Raw genomic sequence first — 22736 nt, forward strand, 5'->3', positions numbered from 1 at the left:
TACTACCAATTCCGGTATTTCTCTAGAAACAGGCATCCAAGGATAGTTTTTTAAACAAATATTTCATATAAAAGGTTTGCTAAAATACTCCCAAAAACCACCATCTAATGCACCTTTATTGATTTAAATTCACATCTATATTTTGTTTTATATGCAATTTTTTGGTGTACATGTGCTATATGAAAAATGATCTAGGTGCTTGCATGATATTAATAATGAGTTTATTCTAAGCTCAAATAAACTGTCAAAACCATTAGTTATATACTCCAAATTTAATGGCAAAGCATAACTTCCAATATTAATAATATAAATATCAGTCAGTATTTCAAATGCTAGATTTTTAGAAATATAAGATTAATTAAGAAAAGTGTATAAATGCAAGGGAATTAATTAGAGAAACTGTATAAATGTAAGAAAAAGTAGTAATTGTTAATGTTTGTATATACATAATAGGTTGAGTGGAACGTAGATATGTTAAATAGTGCCTATAGGACACATGTTAGAAAAATTCTATAAATATTTAGAAAAAATAGACCTAATGAATAAGTCCAACTTTAAAAGTATAAAACTTGGACAAAACAAGTCTGTTGCAATGTTCTAAGCTTGCTAAATACGAAAAAGCTGAAGAAAATTTCTTTACTTTATAATTATATCACTTGCTACCATTATTCACCATTAGAATGTAGGTATGAAATTTTGGATTCTGCTACAAGTGTATTTTAATACAAAGACATGAAATGAGTCAAAAAAAAATTTTCTTTTAATGTAGAAAAACATATTTACATATTTAAGTCAAAATTACTGAAAAAAAGTTTGGAATATTAATAGTTAGTTTTCCTGTTGATTTGAATGTATATTTTAATTTTCATAATCTGCTAAGTTGCCTTCAATTTTGGTGTTGCCAAATTAAATGATTTGGAATATTGTCTCCTCGCGGATCCATAGACTTCAGGCAAGTTTGGTGGATTTGATGAAACAAATCAAATATACAAAGAGAATGAATGCAATTTTTTTGAATTGATTGAAATTTTGCTCTCATAGACACATATGGCTATTGACTTACATTGATTCAAAAAATATATTGTAAACGGAATTCGTATGTACTGACCTAGATTTTTGTTGAAAAAATATATTTTACCATTGATGTGCTAATTTGCAATTTCTTGCAACTAAGGACAGGCCTATGGGGGCCTCCAATTTTTAGATAATTTGCTTTTGCTATCATAGAAAATTGAAAAATTTTAAAGATTTTCTTTAAAAATTGAAGCTTTAGCCTCTACAAGTTCTAAAAAGTAAAAACTAGATTTTGCTTCCACAGAAAATTGAAAATTTTAGAGATGCTCTTTAGAAATTTAAACATTTTTCTCCATGACAACTTCAAATTATTTTATGTTATATACTTAAATTTAGATTTGTTAAAATCCACTAAATTTTCTGATTCCATCTAAGCTTGCAACTTATGTGTATCAAATTCAAAATATAACATATACAATATAACTTTTTATTATAGTTTTGTAGTAAATAGCTAATTTTGTTTTCATACTCGATTCCTAATCTATTTATGCTGTTCCAAACTTCCTGTTTACTATGTCTCAAATTAATAAAAATTGGAAGGATTCGCAATCTTTATGCTAGCAGCACTTTGTTTCTTTTATTGTAGTCATCTTCACTTATTTACATTTTCTCTTTTTTTTTTTTGAAATAATTAAGCTTAAGTATCTCCACTTTAAATCTGATTTATTTCATAGTGACAAAAATTGTGAAAAGACAAATGTACTTAAACTGACATTTATAAATAATTATTTATAAATGTACTTAAACTGACAAAAATTGAATCTAAACAAACTTTTGTATAACTCTAAATAATTATTTATGCATTTAATTGTAAACTCTGTATCATTTACTTGTCTCTATGTCAATTGGCACAATATAATAGATCGAGCATCCCATGTGCGAGTTGTATAAAATATATGTAACTGTTCGCTATCTTATATGCCGATCGCATATCTCATATGTCAACCGTAATTCATGCTAATATCTTATATAACCCAATTTCTGATATAAAATAGTAGAAAAAGAGAGTGATTAGGAAAAAAAGTTGAAGATGTAAAAAAAAATGATTACATTCCCTTTGAACTATTTGAAGTTTATGACCAAAGATTTATATGGCAATTGACAATAATAGAGAAATATATATATATATATATATATATATATATACATATATATATATATATATATATATATATATATATATATATATATATATATATGTGTGGAAATGGGGCGAGTTCACGGCTGTGATTTTGGCCCAAAAATTTGTGCGGCTCAGATCACATGTGGTAACTCGATTTTCACATCATGTGTGGTCCCACAAAAAAGTGTTCTAAAATTACGCTATGTATAAAGAAAGTTACACCGTGTGCTACCGATGTTACGTGCAGTGCAAAATGCACACAATTGGTACAAACGGTTACACCTGCAACCGTTTGTGCCCCTTGTCCATATATATATACACACACCAAGGATTTCTGCATAACAAGGTGTCAATCTAGTTCCCCCGCTTAAGAAATTGCACTTTTCCCATTTATATGCTCATTGACAAACTGTACAAATTCTATAATAGCTATAGTAAAACGCAAGTACTATCCATTTTGAAAAGTAAATGGGCGTGGACTTGGATTTTTAGCTCAAAACTTGGACAATATTACTTGTCTAATAAAGTCTCTCGTAAGATTTTTTAGTGAGAGACCTCTATTTCTCTTATTTCTAGTGAGAAATTTTTGCTTTCCTAGGAATTTCTAGTGAAATTTTTGTGTAGTATTTTTTCTTATTTAATTAAATTCAGATCTGGAATTTTTTTTGCATCTTAGGTCTATCTTGATGGATTTCAATCATTCTTAGAGTTAAATAGTTGATTAGCAAATCTCGCAAAATTAACATACACTTATTAGAAGAGATTTGAATTTCTTATGTTTTTAAGATATATTCATAATTTCTTTTAAATCCAGTGTATTTGTTAAATTGCTGTTATTTTTAATGCATATTTAACATGCCATTAGTCCGTGATATGAATCAAATCATGCTAAATAATTTTTTAGCAATCTCATTAATGAAATTTACTTTTCATTCAAATGAAAAATGAAAAGCCCTCAACAAGAGGTTGTTGTCTGCCTACCCATAGTCCTAACTCCTTTAAGCTGGATCCGGCCTCACCCATCCATTTCAGAGCAAAATGGTCATTTGGTGAACACTGGTTGTTTGAAATGGAACTTGTTGGGCCCGGCCCTAGCAGCTTCCTCCCTTTAAACTCGCACTCTGACGTCTGAACATAAAACTTGCATCAGTGGCATGCTTTGCATGACTGCTTTATGTTCTTTCCAACAATTGCTTCCTCTTTCTCCTGCATGTAAGTTCTCTCATATGCCCAAAATGCAATTTTGGAATCCCAAGATTTCCGCTGTCAACTTCACTGAATAATTACTGGGGTTTTGTCTTACATTGTTCCGTTTCATTTTAATTTGTCTTTCTTGAAAATCCCCAAAAAGAAAAAAAATTCTTGAGATTCACAGTATTCCCTCCTGTCACATGCGCCCATTACCATATCATGATAAGCATAATTTCTACAACCATTCATTACTTATTTAGAGGAAAAGAAACGAAATCTTGGGTTTCCCTTTATTCATCTTGTATTTCTTTTCAAAGTTTCCTTTCATTGCATGAATTCGCATGTATCTAGTTGTCAGACTGGCTTCCAATCAGTTTTGTGTCAGCCATAAATTTGTTACCATATAGCCTCATAATAATGGATGTGTATTAAAATATGGTTTTGTAGATTAGTTCAGTTCATTGGGCTCAATGGGAATCTGGGGAAGTTCTCCTGCGGCCATGTGTTCAGTGGAGGAGCGTTGCGCGGAATGGGCAGCCAAGTACATGGAATATTGCCTTTGCAGCACAAAGGATTGGGTTTCATTCATATTGGGATTGATAAGTTTAATGAGTTGGGCTGTTGCTGAAATCCCTCAGATCATCACAAACTACAAGCAAAAATCTGCTGAAGGCCTATCTCTTGCTTTCCTCATCACATGGGTAGTAGGGTATGCATTACCTAACGCATCTGTTTCTGTTTTTTTTTTTTTTTGGCTTTATTTTGTAAATTTTGTTCAAGGTTACTAGAAACTTAGGATCAAATTTAACCAAAAATCATAGAATAATACTACAGAGCTTCATGCTGGGTTTGTTCTCAATTGGCTTCTGATTTTCAGAAGATTTAATCAGAAGCCAAGACCTGCTTCTGATTTCAGCTGTGGGTTCAAAAGAGTTATATTGCTTACAGTGTATATGGGTCCCCCCTTGATTTCCTTTTATTTCTTCTCTGTTGAATGTTTGATATACATTTTCTGTTGTAGTTTGTGGGCCTATTTGGACGTTGTGGTCAATTCATGATACATATTTGATCATAAGTTTGTTGGATGAAAATTGGAACATTACACTTGGAGGACCAATTCATGGGCATTCCGAATCTTGGCTTACAGAATTTGGACTCGGCTAAGAAATTCTTACAGGGTTTTTTTAACGTATTGCAATTGATCTAGATGTAGTTAAAATTCAATGCAAGTCACTAAGTTTACTTTATACCAAAGGAGGGCTGGGGATCCCTTCCATTTAAATGAAATTTCTAGGCAATTAATTGATAAGTTTTTAAAAGCTGACCATCCGGATTTTGGTCCAAAAAAGTATTACTTTCAATAAGTAGCACTCTCTTTTGATAGCATGTGATACAAAACTTTGTTTAAGTTGTATTTGGTCAAACTTTGTGTTAGTTTCAAAATAACTGAAGAATTTCAACTTCTTGTTTTACCATTTTTTAGATGGCAGAGTGTAAAAGAATCAGGACTAATTTCGGAGAATTATCTGGCACAGTATCAAGAAATACATTGCTGATCATGTTTGTCTTAATGTCTTATTAAGTTCTTGTGAGAACTGATATCATCATATTCGTTGATTTTTGTTAGTCAAAAACTAGTTTTTGTTTACAGTTTATAGGCCTTTCGGATGGTCATACAGATTGACTTGAGGCGGCTTTAGCTTAATGAGTTTTGTAATCTTGATTTTTTGAGTATTATAAATGAAGTTTGTTAATGGCTCATAACCAGGATGCAGAGGATGTGGAAGGTCTCAAAAGTAACTCCATCCATATTCTGTAGATGATTCTGTGTTATGGTTGATAAACATTTGAGTGAGAGTTATCAGCTATTCAATTAGTTCATCAGCCTTTTCTGTATTATTATCTTTTCTGGGCAGTTGAGTGGGAGATATCAGCAGTATGTCTAACATTTCTAAACATTTCACAGATTTCCTTAATCTGTTCAAGTTCATTACAAACATAAACTCCTTCTTGCCTGGTATTCAGTCTCTTTCGTTTTGCTTCAACCAGTTTTAATGATAGCTAGTTTAGAATCTTAAACTGTTCAAAAGTAAAGGAAGTAATCTCATTGATTGTTGTTTTAATAAGTTTGTCTCCTGATTACAATATGCTTTTTTTCTTCTTGGTCTTATAACAGAATACATGTAAATATATGTTTGATCACTGAAATGTCCTTTTAACTTTGGGTAGAGATCTATTGAACCTCTTTGGCTGCATACTGGAACCTGCTACTGTAAGGCATTCTTCTAACAGCAAAACTAATATGCCATTTATCTTTTCCTCCTTAAATTGCGATGGCTACTCCATCCCTCTTAGAGCAGCTAGAGCTGAAAGAAACAACTTAAGATCAACTACAGAGTTGCTAATATTACAAAGGTATTAAGACCCCCCCCCCCCCCCTCTCTAGGCATTGAAATTTTTACTTGTCATTTTGTGAAACAAGAGATATTTTCACTTATGAAAGGTCTTGTTCCTTTTCTTTATGGTTTTTTGCTAATAATGGCCACTTGTATCTCAAATTTGGAACTGCTTTAGTTAGATAACATGAAATATAAATAAGGTAAACAATTCCTTTTTATGTCCTTTAGACGATTTTCTCCTAAAGTACGAAATTCTTAAAAATCATAAAGAAAATTAAAAAGATAGAGGAAATTTTGAGCAAAGAGAATTAAATCATTAGGTGATTTTCTGTCATCCTCAAGGATAGTAATAGTTAACCACGTGCAAGAGAATTTAGCATGTTATAGCTCTTGATGCTTCAGTTTTACAGACAATGTGCCATGCTGTGGATATGTTCTAGTATATCTAAATCTAGGATCTCAATTCCTAAGTGGTGAGGCGAGATATATCATATTAAAATCAGAGTGAAGGTTCATCCTTGACTAAGAGCTGTCTAAGACTTCAACTTTAGTACCTGAACCAGAGTCAACTTTAGTTCATTGATGAAGAAACCTGGATATGTGGGTTAGTGGCATTGAAGATTTCAAAGTTTTTGATAAAAAATTTTTCTACTGAAGAATCTAAATCTAATTTATGGAATATGGAGTATACTGGGTGTGATCTTTAATTAAATGTGTTACTTCAAGACTGGACTAACTTGAATGAGAAGGTGGCTTCCAAATGACAAAAAAAAAAAAAAACCAGAAACAGATCAGATGTGATGAACATTGTAATGTATTCAGTTCAATCATTTCATGTTCTATTGAATGTTTTGTCTGATTCGAAACTTTTCTGTTTTACAACCTTATGATGCATAGTTTCATTGAGAAGAGAAAGTAACTGAATTTCTTCTGCTACAGATGATTCATCTTCTGAAATTTCTGTCTCTTCTTTACTTTAAAAGCTTGAATATATTAAGTTGAGATGCAAAATTGGGTGGTGATAACCATTGCTTTTATTGAAAGAAGAAACTATATGATTGTTGTTGCTTTTGGCCTGTAACACAAGATACATACAGCACACTTATAGTAAAGAGCATTGCATGAACCTATGTTAAAGTAAAGGAATTGACAGGGTGATAAGATCCATTTTAATCTGAAAACATAGAAAGGTTGTGATTATATGCTAGGTCAATTTTGAAAATAAATTCAACTCTGCGAACTAGTATGTTTATCTAAATTAGTGGTAGGTATTTAATCTTAAAAAGAAGGCTCGTTTGATCTTGAAAAAATTCAATTCCACACTACTTGTTACCTGAAAAGATATCTTTTTTTTTTTTAATCTACAATGGCATGGAGCTCAACACTATGAGAATTTGACTTGTTTATTTTAGTTGGTTCTGTGAATGGGAGCTCGATGGCTAATAAAAACTAATAGTAACTCCATTTGTTGGTTTTACAGCTTCCAAAACAATACTACATGGCAATGGTAAGATTGATCTCTAAGCTTTCCCCCTATTTTTCTGTAAATCTATAGTCCTCTGTAGGATAATATATATGACCACCACATAATCTTTTGGTTTGTGTAGTTATATACATTTACAACATTGATTGTTGCTGGGCAAACCATATACTATGGCTACATCTATTATCGCCTGAAACCTTATAAACGTTCTCATGAGGTATGGCACTTTTATCCTTCCATTATTCGATTATGGGTTTTGTAAGTTTTACACATGCTCTATAGTTCCAGAACAATGATGGGCTTCCAGGGAACTAATAAAATTTGTCAAGACATGAGGAAGTCCTTTTTAATGCTTGAAAGAGAGGAAATGTGTAGTATGCAATTTAAATTCTTCTTTCAGGGATTGTAACAGTTCACCGTGAAACTTCTCAATTGGTGCAATACTGCAGCTCATCTGAGTAGAAGACATAGGATGAGAGCACATTTATCAAATACATTGGACTTTTTTCGTTTAAGCCAACTGAGTTGACAGAGAGGAAAAAATCCCATTCCCAAGAGGAGCAATTAACAGAAAAGAAAAAAAAAAAAAGAAATCATTCACAGGAATAGGGAAGGAATGCCAGAAAGATGTCTGTAGAGAATAGGCATATGTCTGAAGATGTTCAAGACCAAGACAACTTTGTGAAACTAAAGTTGTGCTCATTAACGAGTTGGGGGTGCTTAATCTTTTCAGATTTCTTATTCTCTGAACTTGTTAGCAAATATTTGGAATATCTCATAACAACAGATACCTTCCCATCATGCAAAGGCACCAATTTAATCCTGAAAGGAAATTCTCTCAGATGCATACTACATCATGTACTATAGATTCCAGGAAAAGTTGGAATATAAAAAACTAATTCTTAATAAATGGCCATAGATTGCTAATTTATAGGTTTTGGCTTGTTCTCAGTTGGTTATTTTAGCAGATTATAAATTCTGATTTTTGATAATCAGTTTTTTGGATGTTCTCATTTTCCTTTCTATTTAGATTGTAGATCCTTTAGTAGCCAAAAAAGCTAAAATCCATAATCTAACAAAGAGTGGATTTTGTTGATTTTAATTATTCTCTATAATCACTTTCCATAATCAAGTTTAGCAAAATGTAAAGCAAACAAGAACGAGGCCTTTGTAAAACTTATTTATTGCAGATAAAAAGTTACCACTAAGAGACTTCACCTTTTGCATCTCCAAGTTTGTCAAATTTTGTGATATGAGGACCATTTCTTGAGAAAATTTTCATATTATCTTGTATAGCTAACTCAAGTTTCAATGTGATAGTTCATGAGGCAAATCACTGTTGTGATTGCTTCCACAACTTTATCAATAAGTATATTTCCTTAATGGTTATGCCAGTGCATTTTGTTCATGTCTCTCCCTCCCTTCACGGCATCAACTGTAAAGCACCATAGGTGTTGCCTAAATGGAGAGTTAAGTTTGGAAAATAAAAATTTTCTGACTTTTGTCCTTAACAAATGGCAAAGAAATAGTACTTGCAAATTGCAACAACTTTGTCCAACATTAACTTAGTTTCAAGAAGTGAAGATTTTCCATGTGCACAGAAGGATTGATTGAATTCCAATGTGCAGTTTGAGTGTGTGCAATTGGTAGTAAGCCTCTCCATTGATATCTTATATTTAGTTTGTTATCTTTGAGTGGAATATTGTGGTTTTTTGAAACATAGGGGGCTCAAATTTGTGGGATTTACATGAAAGCATATGAAGAAGTGGCATATTCATAGAACATATGTTTAGAGGCCATTTTTGAGGTGTTATGTTGTCATTGTTTATGTTCTTGTACCTGAACATTGGGAAGAAATGACTGGTTATGGATTCAAGGTTCTCACTTGTTGTGGAAGCAATGTGCATAACTAGCATGCTCTTTCTCCTATTAATGGAACATGTAAATGGAGTTCTATGAGCAAATTGTAGATTTTTAAGAGATCTTTGAAATCTTAATCCAGAAAGAGGTTGAGGAGATCATACAATAAATTTTGGGGATATAAGCTGTATTTAACTTGGTGCCTTTCACTCCAGGAACATGTTAAGCATAGAGAAGAAAATAGTATGAAGTATCATAGGATGCCTGAATAAGTATTTGGTATGCTTAAACTGATATGCAGCAATGTTTTGATTTCCTGACACTTGATCAAAAGATTTCTTTGTTTAGTAGTTTTGTACTTCATTCAATTACTACTAGCTTGCACTTTTTTTGCAACCTGGAAATGTGCTGAGGCTTAAGAAAGAAATGGAAGTGGAATACTTTGGATATCTATTTTTGTGGCTGACAAGGATAGGACACGGGTACGACTCTTTGAAAAAATATTACTATGCTTCACATATTTGAGAATCTGTTTCGCTTGGTAGCAACCCTGTGCAGAAACTCAAAGGTCAACTCTTTCTACATTGTAAACTTAAAAAAACCTGCCACTAGCCATACGAAAACTGAGACCTGTTATTCCATTTTAGTTTGATATGAGAACAAGCACTACGGTCTGCAGTCTAAAAAGGAAGAGGTACTACTACAAGAAGACGGGTTTGTATTCCTTATTCTATTAGCCATTCATTTTTCCTTTCCACCTATTACTGGAAGCACGTATAAGAATTTATTCAATGCACAATAATAAATTAGGGAGCAGTTAAGGCTTCTGCAGGATGCCACTTATAAGTACTGTATGGACAGCAAACACACGTAGGTCCATGTTTGTTCGGCCCAACCAGAAATAAACACAAGCTGTCGAACCTGGGGGTGGAATTGGGAAGTCAGTGTGCATTTTCAGTGCACTATCAAAGACCCGAGCATCGTGTGCGCTTCCCTCCCATCCGGCATAGACATACACAAAGTGCATGTCATGGTCACATACAGCTAAAACGTTCTGAGATTGGATCCCATGTCTATTAGTGTAGGCCATTTGCTCATTTGTGGGCACCGAAGCAGGGATATGAGTGCCATCCATAGCGCCAATAGCATCCTGCATTTTGTTCGAGTAAATCAACTGGTCATTGACATGTATCATTTGCAAATCGTGAAACCTTCAATTAAAAAATCAGACAGTGGCTATTACGAACTTCTAAAGCAGTAGTTTGGTAAATATAAGCACCATAAGCATGACTTGGTTTCGTCTATTAGTGTGAAAGCAATATATGTAAATATTTGCATGGAAATAGCCAGCTTTTTCGAAAAAATAAATGTTTGAGGAGGTATCCCAACATTAACCTTAAACCAAGGATAATACTTGGTGCTATATCGTATTCTTGGATGCACGTCATTTGTTTCTCTTGGTCGAATAATCCTTTGCGCAAATCTACACAGTCCCAACAACACTTCCGCTACATTTCTGTGTATGGTTTCAGTGGAGTGTTGAAATCTCTCCGCCACTACTCGGGTACGCGTGCTATGGCTCAACATGACTAGAGTCATAGCCAGTGATTCCTCAATAGACACATGCTTGTGTGGATTTTGCGGGACGTAGTTATTTTGAACCAGAATGTCACAAAGTCTCATGAAATTGTCAACCGTTATTCGACAATTCTCCAATATGCGAAGTGGGTGACCAAGGATTAGCTCTTGCACCCACTTCCAACCAGGCATATCTCCAGTTCGGCAGGGTACTTTGATAAGAGGCCCATCATATTGTTCAGCTTTAGGTGCAAATAGCAAAATTGCTGCACCATTGAGAATTGCCTCATCATCATTCTCAGAAGTGGTGCCATACGAAGTTGAGAAGTTTGGGATGAAGTTTGCCATGTAGGAACAGGACAAATGTTGCTTACGGTTTCGTGAATGGGAAAGCAGGGAAAAAAATCAAGGACTTACTAGTGGAAGAGAGATATACCAAGTTTTGGAAAGCTGGTGAAAGAGAGATGGTTGGTGGATGTCTGTTGCATGGTAGGACTGTATTCTCGCCTGATTCTAAAGGGCGAGAATGGACATGAATTTGAAAAAAAAACTGATGCAACCAAGGTAATTGGGATGCACATGGGATCAGAGTTGTCTGTACCCTCACTCGTGAAGTTATTCTCTTACAAGTCCCCTCTTTTAAAGATGTATAAGGCCCCGTGAATTAACAGTAGCTATCTAAAAAAGCTCACCTTTTGATAAGAGTAAACTTCATAAAGACCTACAAGAATGGAACTATTCTTGACAGTGTGCACTTTAAACACTTTGAGAATATCTCATTTGTTCATATCAAAAGATCACACATATCGGGTACGTTGGAGTTATTCTCTTTATATGCACAAGATTCGGGTTTCACACATTATTGTCCTTAGAAGTCCCGTTGCTGTAATCATCCAGACATATGTTTATCTCACATAAAGGCAATTTTTTCCAATTCTTTTTTTTATTGAACCAGAGAGTATGCTACTCTCAAGTGCTTTGAAAAATATTCTATCTAATAAAACAAAAACAACACCTAAGCTTTTTCATAAGGTGGGAAGTGAGCATGTGCTTCATCTGCTCAAAAACGTGAGGAGGCAATAAAATCAATTTTTCAGGATTTGTGTTGTTCTTTCCATGCCTATTGGTTTGACGTATGCAAATGTCCCAGTTCCATAATGGCTGCACCGAATGTCACCTATGAGTTATGCAAAATAATTGGGAAGTGGAGACGCATCACATAGTGGAGAACGTGAGGCTCCCAATTCCAATTCATTGAGGGCCCCTGATGAAGTTTTTACCGTAATGAATAAACCCCTGTCTTACACATAAACTTGCACTAAATTAATAAAAGTATGGAGGCTGTAATTAAAGAATAAACAGAGAGTAGCCCGAGCATGATTGGATTGAGTCAATGAAATATTCAAGATAAAAGGCTGTTGTTTGTAAAATAGCAAAGAGTTACCACAGGCTTTCACTGTGTATTATCAGTAGTATTTACTAGCAGATACACAATCCAACTTGATCATTGACACCATAAATTAACATTCCTATAGACCATCTGCCTATGGATTGTTGCCTGTTGTTGAGAATGCGAAAAATTTAAAGGACATCAGCCTGTAAACTCTAGTCTTCTTTCTTGATATTTCATTTTCAGAAAAGGTTCAGCTTTTAAAAGTTTAGCCCAAAAGGTTCGAGGGCCCGAGATGGTCGCCAACTTGGCATTGAAGAGCTATTGTAGTACTTCAGTTAGGCTTAAATGGCAAAGAGTTAGCATGTAATGCTTGAGTTAGGCGCTACATAGTAGTACTTTAGTCCCAAAAAATTGAATTGAAGCATGTAATATGAAAAGCAGTCGACTTTTCTATTAAGAAAATGCAGCAAATCCTTTATAAAGAAATTCCTTTTCAAGCTTAAAATCCAGGTAATACACAAATCCGAAGAGGCCTACTCCTCCATTTCAACTCCTCCTTCAATAATGCATAAGGAGTTGCTTAATGGCCTGAGCCTAGTACCTCACAACTTCTGCAAGCAGAATGGATACAAGAATAAACAAGAGGAAGCTTAGGCAAAATGAAGCAAAAGAATTCAGAAGAAAACATACTTATGGTTCTAACCATCTCAAAAGAAGAAAAAACAGCATGCAACTACTTACCAAATAAAAAATTTCTATGCAACTACTTACCAGTACTCTTCGAAGGTAAGTCTCCTAGCAACTGACAAATTCAATACTCATACAAAACAGCATACAAAGACAGCCCTTAACAAGCCAAATTAACAGCCCTTAAATTGATGAAATTAGCACATGCAAATCAATCCAGGTTCAACAACACTCATACAAGTTGATGCCACTTTCAAACCAACATATTTAACAAACTTGCACAGTTAAACATTCCTAAGTTTACACCAAATGACTGCCCGTGGGAGCATAAATAGCACTTATCGAAATACTAAGCCAAGCATTTTGGGTCATAGCAAACCTAAGCAAAATCTGGTCTTTGACAACCATGAATGGCCATAGCATTAAACAAGAACTTACTAGCCGATAACGAAAATTTATAAAAGTCATTCAACAAATAGTAAACAAGAACTACGGATAGCCAATAAACACCGAAACTTCACTTCCCCTCCATCTTCGGGATGATGAACATCTCAATCCAGGTTAACTGCTCATCCCTACTGAAGCTAAGAAACAGAGCTCTAAACTCTTCATCCAGCAACTCCTTCAACAAGAACATATGCAGCCGCTTCTCCAAACCCAAGCTCTCGACAGCTTTTTTGGCAGCAGCTATGGAATATTTCTCTCTGGACTCTTTTTCATTTGCCGCAATACAAGAAAATCTGTTGAAATTGCTAAGCGCTTCTTGGTAGTTTTCAGAGCCCGACTGTCGAGACTTCGCACCTCTAGATCCATCCTTCTCAGAGCTATAAGCACCACTGGAAATTGGACGCTTGCTAGGATTTCTTGGAATAGGGCTGTCTTCATCGTCTGATGAAAGGAAGTGATGTGGAGGGTCAATAACAGAGCTGGAAGCCACCCCTTTCCCCTTGATGTCACTACTGTCCCCCCTACGTCTCCTTACTCGAGGAGGCACATATTGTGGCGAGGGCTGTGCCGAGGACTGAGCTCGACTGCCAGTGGCGTGTTTGCCACCCATAACCGCATCCCATTGCATCACCAAATCAGCACTATTTGGGTGTTAGAACTCCAAATAGTGCTTGTTTATCTATTTGTATGAAGAAGCTAAGTTAGATGCACATTCTATGTACAACGGGTAGTGCAAAATGTATAAGACAGAACAGGAATTGAAGTACAAGAAACAAAAATAATTCAGATGTTTCCAATTCTTCCAACTCTGAATTCTGTACACATAATCAATATGATTACATTGGAGCATTTTGTTTTAGTCTCAAACGAAACAATTAGACAGTAAGCTGTTTCACCCTAGTAGAGACGCACTGTTCTGCAATACTATCAGAACTAGAGCAGTAGCAAAATTCCAATAGATAGTAGCCTTTTTCCTACTATGGCTTTCAAAACCCTACTTTAAAAAGAGCTAATGACAGATAACATGTGTTCTTCCATTCTCACTTTTTCATAAGGAATTGGCATGTATGTAACCAAGGTAATTGAGAAGACTAATTATGTAAACGAAAGTCTATAACTACTGCACAATTTCATGGTTAAGGAAATACAATGGAACATGCATACAATGGTCAGAAATTACCTGGTACAAATAAGCCCACTGATAAGCCCACTGGTACAAATTACCTGGTACAAATAAGCCCACTGATCAGCTCCAGCTTGGAAGCATTTATGCTCGGCATCCCACCCTATCCCAGTCTCAGGTTTGGCAGAATCTCCCCGGAGATGAGTGAACAACCTCCATTTCTCCACCATGCGATAGTATTTGGACTGGCATTGGCTTCCAGTGCAACCGAGCCCATACTCTTGGGGTCAAGTAGTTAGCCAATGCAGTGAAGTTAGCCAACGTGCTACGAGTTGCCTCCTATTTTCCATTATGCTGCCACTCTACGTAGGTGCGGACATAAAGATCCTCCTCCCAGGGCAGCCAATATTTTTTGTCAGACATCTATGGAAAAACCAATAAGCACATCAGTCTTTTATAAATATGTTGTATGCACAATAGCAGATGAAATAAAACGGCATAGAAAATGATATCTTACGTCAAAGTAGTTTTGTAGGGCCTCGTGAAAGTCGTTAGAGGCACAAGAGGAATGGGCTGTGACAGAAGAACTGGGGCTGCAAGGGGATTCTGTAACATAATCCAACAATAAGTAAGAAAGGTTCTACACATTTGGATTAGACTATTGGTGCCAAATATAGTGGTACGGCAAGGGGGAAGACTAACCGACGCTTGAACTCTGAATATATGAATTGCTCGCGGGCATGAAAACTTCCTGTAGATCACACATACATCAGCACATCGTGGGTGGTTATGGGGAAAAAATTGACACAAAGCATGGGTAGCAGGATGCCCATAAGTTCATCATCAGACGAAAGCGAAGTTTAGAATGCTATCCAAATGCAACTTGTCGCGCCCCACTTTTTGAGTATGTGAAAGTAGTGTGTATGTGAACGTGTGTGAAAATGAAAATAAAAGGCCGTGGGATTGTGAAATGCGACGGTTTGGCCAAACAAAGTTCAAAAAGGGTTTTGAATGGAAAATGGAGTCGCCACTTGGTATAGAGTTAGGGTGTACCAAGTCACCCAAAAAGTGATTTTTTGGAAAGAAAAGTAAACAAACCCTTTTTAAAGAACTCTTAGGTCTACGTAACCAAAAAAAGGGATCGGGGGTCACATTTGATAAGGGAGAAGGCAAAGGCAAAGCCTAAGGCACTCCCTTACCCTAGCCAAAGCTAGTTGCGTGACTTAGCCCCACTTTTCCTAATTCTTCTACCCAAAATATGTGTTGCATGTTGGATGTAACTAATGGATATGAAAAAAAATGCAATCCTAAATCTAAAATGTCTCGTATGAGGTTTTTGGTCCCAATCACATGAGTTGTGATGGCCAATAAGAAAAACTCTCATAGAGGTCACGGGTAATGCAAATGAAGACCCAAATATGAATGCAAGTGTGAAAATGTAAGAGGAATACAAAAGAAAATAAAAACACAAATGTAAGTGCAAGTGTGCAAATGTGAGAAAAGTGCATGTGTGCAAATGTAAGAAAAGTGCATGTGTGCCAATTGAGAAAATAAAGGTGTTTGTGTGCAAGTGGATGAAAATATGGTATAATAGTAGTAAATGCATCTAAGTACAATTGGGTGCAATTTGTGAGGTAGAAAATAAATAAGTGATAGGGAAAGAAGAGAAATGTGAACATGGCATGTGGAGTGAGAAAAATATAAGTAGTAAGAAAATGTGGATAAAGAAAGTGAGGAAGTGATATGATAAAATGAGAGTGTATGAACCTAGAGGAGTGCATTAAGTCGGGTACGGGAATGACTTCTAACTTCATGATTTTTAATTTTCCCTTTGATTAGAAGGAAGAACTAGCGTGCTAAGGCTATTTTGTAGCTACACTCGCTCGTTTCCCTTATCGAAAAGGGGACTCTCAAGCAAATGTACCCTATAACTAGCATGAGAATGCAAAAACCTAAAATGCAGGGGAAAGGATTGGAGGAGCATGCCAAATGCTAGAAAACTAAGAAAAATGTATGAAATGTAGTGAAACATGCAAGTATGTACTAACGAGAGGGGACAGCCTATTGGGTCTAGCGTTGGACTAGCCCTTTTCTAAAATTCTCTCGCAAGCATTGGACTAGCTAGAGCTCGAGGGAAAAGACCATGGCCAGCGATGGACTAGCCACGGTGACGCACATTCATCACATTCCTCTATGACTATAGAAAGCAAGTAGACATGCCAATCACCTATAAACACATAGCACATAACACTTAGCATGCTCGACTAAATGCAAAAGCCTAATAAAGCAAATTAGCACGTAGCAACAAAAGCAAGCAATCAAGCTAATGAACCTATTACATTTGCTAACTAAAACAAATGGGGAAGAGGAAAAGGGAATAAAAATGCACTCCAAGCCCTATCTATTACAAGCCAAGAGGTGTACACATACCCCATAAATAAAAGAATGACTTAATAAAAGCAAAAGTAAATGAAATGAATGAAATGAATTAAGGAAAAGCAAGGAAAGCAAAGTAGACATGCAATTCTCACTTAGCACGTTGGATCACATAGGAGAGAGACAAAAAAGATAAAAGAAGTTATACCTCCCTTGAGTTGATGCCTTAAATGGAGTGAAATCACTTATTTATCCTCCAAAATAAAAGAAATGGTCAAGGTACCAATTTATTTGGGAAAATTTAAAAGAAATGCGCAAATACAAAGCTCAATTGATCGTAAAACCCCTAAAGTCATGACTTAAGTGCAATTGAAACAAAGCATAGTAGTCAATTGAAGCAAGCAAGCAATGAAATTGTAAAATTAAAAACTACCAAGGATCAAATTGATGAAATTATTCAACTGATGGGGTCCTAGCAGCATTAAGGAGGCTTGAGGGGTTAAAATGCAACTTTTGGAATACATTTGCATGCATGCAGTCAGCAATTTTCAGCCAAAACTGAAACCATTCCTTCGGCCATTTCTGCTATGGCCAGCATGCACAAACTTCAGCAAACCCCAAGCAAACTTTCGGCAAACACAAAATTCATGCAAAACTTCGAGTCGGCTCCACTCAAAACCATGTTAATCACCTCTCAAAAACATTTCAAATAAGCAGTTCAAATGATCAAAAATTTCAGCAAACCGAAGGAAGTTTCTGCAACAGCAGGTTTCGGCCATTGATGACGCTTTTTATCTGCGATTTTTAGCTCGTTCATCCGAAATGTGCTTGTACAGAGTAACGACCCAAAGGATTAAACAACTCAAACTTGAATCAAACAGCAAGATTTCTTACGTATCCTTTTAGCATGAGCTAACCAGTAGCTGATATCAAGAGAGTGATCTAAACTACACCATCCTTGCCAACAAGACAGGAATGCGTGAAGCAGGGTAGGACACCAGCAATGGGAAAGAAAACATTTTAACCTTTGCAAAGAACCACTTCAATCCCTACCCACTGCATAACCCAAAAAAAGTGAACAAACCCCCGGCAATTAAACAACTCAGAGAGGGGCTGCTGCCAAGATGCTGCTGCAACCAGCTGAGAATCGAGAGCTTGTTGCAGCAGATTCTTAATATACCAATCTCAGCCGCATGGAACGCAAAAACCCAGGCAGCAGATTAATCAAACACTTCTCCAATTTTCAACATGAAACTTTTGGATTTGAAACACAAAATTTAGGAAGAGAAAAGCGTGCAAAACTGGAAATAGAATTTCTGCAATTTTCTCGGCTTCATCCCCATCGCCTTTCGTCAGACGAAAAACCCCCAACCAAACGGATTTGGGTTGGAATATGAGGATCAACAAAATTTCTTTTCATTTTTCAGCACAATAATTAATATCTAAAGATTTAAGAGGGCCGAACAAATCTGGAAATGAAAACTACACCTTATGGTTATGACCGCTACAGACAACAAAGCATTTGTTTTTCCAGACCAGCCCGACATCAAACTACCGTCTAATCTTTTCCAAGCAAGCCAGGTAACAACGGTTTAACCACTACACGGATTCAGACCCTCTTACTTGGCAAGTGTTAAACTTAGTTTGCACCAAAAAGAACCAAAACAAATCCTCATCCAATTTCACGAGCTTAACAGCCCGATATCAGATTGTGCACACAAAAAGTATAGAAAATCTGTGAATCAGGATCCGGTTGCAACATTTCCAGATTCATTCAGGCTTTAACAAAATTTAACAACGAATAAAGATCTACCCTTCCCATAAAATCTCAAAGAGCAGAAACAAGGAAACAAAACACCAGATTTATGGCTCACAACTTTTCAACAGATTGGGTTTTGTTTAACGATGGAAATGAACAAGAAAAAGGGTGGAAAGTTACCTGCTCCACTGCCTTAAACCCGTACTCTCAGCGACAAGCGCAACGGCGGTAGCAAGAAAACAGCACCAGCAACGGCGACGTCACCACCTTAGCCAATGTTTGACGATGAGATTCTCGATACTCCTTTGTTGCTCTCCTCTCAAGCTCTCGTTTTTTTGGCTTTTCCTACCTCAGCCCCTATTCCTCTCACGCTGTTGTGCCTCTCCTCTATATCAGATTTCAGCCGCCAACTTCATCCTCAGACTTCTGCTCTCAGCCCTCGGTTTCTGATTCCTTCCTCTCTTTCTTGGTTCACTCCCCCGCAGCCTCTCTTCAGCCTTCAGCCGTTACCTCTAGTATTCCCTCAGTCGTCCAGTCGTCCTTCTCTCTCTGCTTTTTCTCTTGCCTAGCTCTCCGACTTTCCCTCTTTTTATCACCCTTCAAACCCTAGCCGTCATCCAGATTTCCTCTTCTCAGCCGCGCCTCCCTCTCTCAGCTCACTCTTCTCCCCAGCCAGCCCGTAGCTTCCTTGAAGTTTTTTCTAGCCGTCAGCCGTCACCCTTTGCCTTTTATATGGGAACCTCAAGTCCCTAAAACCCTCAAAACTCATCTTGATGGCCCTAAATGATTCCAGCACCCGGCCCCCCTCCTAGCCATTGATCATGGTTTTGAATTGGAGCCCTTAGATGGCCTGTACTTGCCTCATCTTAACGGAGCCAAAAAACGCAGTAATGAAAATAGGCCAAATGCCAGAATCCGCAGAAACTATCTTTTTTTTTCCTTTTCCATTCATTTTTCTTCATTTTTCCTTCTTTTTTTTTCTTCAGAACAGCCCAAAACCCGCTATCGGGTTTCCCTTTTTTTTTCTTTTTCTTAAATAAATAACAATAAACCTTCCTAATTTGAATCTAAAAATTTAAAGAATATGTTTTTGTGAGCAATTCTCTCTTTTTCGAAAAATCTTAAAATTAATAGACAAATAAGCAAAAATGAACTAAATTAAAAGATTTAATGTCCAAAATGCTTAAAAAAAATATCTAAGATAAAATTTTGAAATAATTAAAACAAAAATAGTAAATAAATAAACGAGTAAAAATTTGGTGTCTACACAACTATGTTAAGAATGAGGGAGGCCCATAAATTACTCACACGGTTGAACCAATTGATGAACGTCTTCACCAAGTTTTCTATTTCTAACTGTAAAGCATGTTTTGTATTCTATGCCTAAGTCTAAAAAATGACTGTCGTAGGCAAATTGTTTTGACATCTTAGTGTAACTTTAAACAGCAATCCGGATCAACTAGACCGGCGACTTGAAAAATTGAAGCATCAGGGTAGATAAGAAAGTAATTCCCTTCAAAAAATTACACAACCGTGAACATCAATTAATGATTCTTCAACTGTAATTAAACGCATATTTGGGAAGAATGCCAGTCACGGAACCCTAATTTAACATTCATGCGATTCATCAAATACGCAGCAACTTGACAGAAATGGGAGAAATTTTAACAAGGAACTACCGAAATCAAACATGATAAAATTGACCAACCAATTAGACAAGTCTAAAAAAGAAATTACCGACCGTTGTATGGCAGCTTAACGGTGTATTGCAAGGGCAAGGAAACCTGGGAATATAAGAGCACTTAACTCCTTCCTTTCCAAAGCGCTGAACTTGCAATCGATCGATGAAAGATGAGCCGAATCACATACTACCACGCTCCAATCGTGGAGGCGCTTCTGTAATTGCAGATTGAAACCTTTGCTTCACAGATTTATAGAACAACACGCTGTCCCAACCTCGCATGCGAAGTGAAATTTGCTATCACTTCATGGCAGAGGAATCAATTCCTTCGCCCGCTTGGTAGCAGTAGACTCAGTTTTCCTGATAGTTTCCAATGGCCTTTATGATGTAGTCATTGAATGGGTTGGATGATGAAGTAATTGCTCAGTGAAAGAGCTGCTCAGCCGAATAAGTTCTCTGACGAAGGCTTTGATGGAGCAGCTTTCCCTTTGCTTTACTCAGACGGAAGGTGCAACGGTACAAAATATGTAACTGTAAGCAAGTGAAACACAGTAGAAGTGGAGGGCCCCTGTCGGTCAAGACTTGTTAACTCCGAATCGGTATGCCAGGTATATGTCCACGTGGGCCTACACTTCAAGCATCAACTAGATTTGGTTTTGACCATAATGTCCATGCTGGAACATACGAGATGGAATGTACATGTATATTATTCTGGTCTACTCTTTGTTATCCAAACACCAATTTGACATATTTTTTGGAATAAGCCAAAAAATGCCTATCCAAACATTCTCAATATTTCAAAGTAAAATGGATGATATTTTTAGAAAATATAATAGTCTTGTAATTGTGTATATAGATGATATGTTAGTATTCTCTAAAAATAAAGAAGAACATGTAAGTCATTTAAAATTAGTCTTTGCAGAATTCATTAAGCATGGTATAGTAATGAGCTCAAAGAAAGCTCAGTTTTTCAGAAAAAACATAGAATTTCTAGGAACATAAATTGGACAAGGTAAAATAAAATTACAATCACACATTTGTAAAAAGGTTGTAGAATTTCCAGATAAAATAGAAGAAACAAAAAAGTTACAAAAATTTCTAGGATTACTAAATTACGCTAGACCCTTCATTAAAAATTTAAACAATTTAGTAGCACCATTATACAGTAAAACATCTTTAAAAGGACAAAAATTCTTTAACAAAGAAGATATAAAATTAGTACAAGAAATAAAAAGTGTTGTTAATAAATACCAGATTTAAGATTACCATTAGATACAGACTATTTAATTATAGAATGTGATGGAAGTAATAAAGGATGGGGAGCAATCTTATTAGCAAAACCACACAAATATAGCAAAAGAGAAGAAGAACAAATTTGTGGATATGCTAGTGGTAATTATAGAGAAAAAGGTAATATAAGTAACATTGATGCCGAATTATTAGTAGTAGCATATGCCTTGGATAATTTCAGACTTTTTATTATAAATAAACCAGAAATAACTATTAGAACAGATTGTGAAGCTATAAAAAAGTTTTATGATACTAATAATGAAAAAAGAAGTAGTACTAGAAGATGGTTAAATTTTACAGATAGAATAATTGGTAATGGGTATAAAGTACAATTTGAACACATTAAAGGAAGTAATAATAGCTTAGCTGGTTTTTTATCCCGACAATTCTCATAAATTCTGTGATTTTCAGAAACAATATGGCACAAGGTAGCAGGGTAAAGCTTGGACAATGGGAACTGACAAAGTATCCCAAAGGTACCGGTGTATATTTCCGTAGCACTGAAGAAGGTAATCTGGAAGAAATCCAGCAGGATATCTTAAATAACCTCTGGAACATGAATAGCACTAATGTAGCACAAAAAATTAGAATATTAAATATCTTAGCATTTTATTTTAGCAATCTTCCAAAACAAAGTTTTTCATATTATGTAGTAGTACAAGGAAGGACACCTGGAATTTACTCTAAGTGGATTTCAGTAGTAGAACAAATCAAAAATTTTCAAAACCCTCTTTGGAAAGCTTTTCATAATATTCATGAAGCATTAGAATTTGCTAGAAAAAATATTGGCATAACATTTCATGTAGATACTAAAGCCAGCATGGATAGTACAAAAATACCAGGACCTTCTCAAACTCCTGGAAGTAGCAGTAGTTATTTAGATGCAGTAGAATTTGATAAAAGTAGAAATTTACAATTCTGCAGACATTGTGATAGCATGGTAAATAATTTTTGAAGAATAGATGAGAAATGCAGGGTTTACGAGGATGAGATTAAGTCCCAAAAGGCTCAGATTGATTCCTTGACAAAACAACTCAAAGAAATGCATGGGATTGTAGGGTTACAAAGCGGCACTATTCTCTCACAAATATCAGAATTGGGAGAGCTAAAAAGAAGGTTATCACAGATAACATCCCATTTGGCCAGTTCTTTCTCTGGCCCAAATTTTGAAAAACCTGAATATGAAAGGCTTTTAAACTTTCTTAAGCCCAGACTATTTTTCAAACCCTACACAATTTTAGAACCTTTTCCTTATCCAATCGTAGAAATAAT

At 35.8% G+C, this 22736-nt stretch overlaps 1 protein-coding gene and 2 long non-coding RNA genes across 6 annotated transcripts; 1 reads left to right on the forward strand and 2 right to left on the reverse strand.

The window, feature by feature from the left end:
- The first annotated feature begins 3313 nt into the window (after positions 1–3313).
- Positions 3314–8127, forward strand: LOC113695024 (uncharacterized). Of its 3 annotated transcripts, none has more exons than XR_011816529.1 (4): positions 3314–3409; positions 3836–4097; positions 7268–7294; positions 7395–7620. It is a non-coding gene; the product is annotated as an uncharacterized lncRNA (long non-coding RNA). The 3 variants fall into 3 exon arrangements; XR_011816530.1 differs by lacking the exon at positions 3314–3409 and adding an exon at positions 7671–8127 and having other exon boundaries at positions 3672–4097; positions 7395–7487; XR_011816528.1 differs by lacking the exon at positions 3314–3409 and having other exon boundaries at positions 3672–4097.
- A 1820-nt stretch (positions 8128–9947) lies between these two features.
- Positions 9948–11056, reverse strand: LOC140009906 (uncharacterized). The gene is made up of 2 exons (XM_072056245.1): positions 10716–11056; positions 9948–10341 (listed from the first exon to the last, which is right to left on the reverse strand). Exons 1-2 carry the CDS (start codon positions 11054–11056, stop codon positions 9948–9950), a joined length of 735 nt encoding a protein of 244 aa, XP_071912346.1.
- Positions 11057–13033: 1977 nt separating this feature from the next.
- Positions 13034–20789, reverse strand: LOC140009655 (uncharacterized). Of its 2 annotated transcripts, XR_011817134.1 has the most exons (6): positions 20235–20789; positions 16943–19358; positions 15061–15109; positions 14876–14964; positions 14416–14781; positions 13034–13914 (listed from the first exon to the last, which is right to left on the reverse strand). It is a non-coding gene; the product is annotated as an uncharacterized lncRNA (long non-coding RNA). The 2 variants fall into 2 exon arrangements; XR_011817133.1 differs by having other exon boundaries at positions 16943–20780.
- Positions 20790–22736: the final 1947 nt, after the last annotated feature.

The sequence above is a fragment of the Coffea arabica genome, chromosome 6e (assembly GCF_036785885.1).
Source record: "Coffea arabica cultivar ET-39 chromosome 6e, Coffea Arabica ET-39 HiFi, whole genome shotgun sequence".
Classification (NCBI taxonomy): Eukaryota; Viridiplantae; Streptophyta; class Magnoliopsida; order Gentianales; family Rubiaceae; genus Coffea; species Coffea arabica.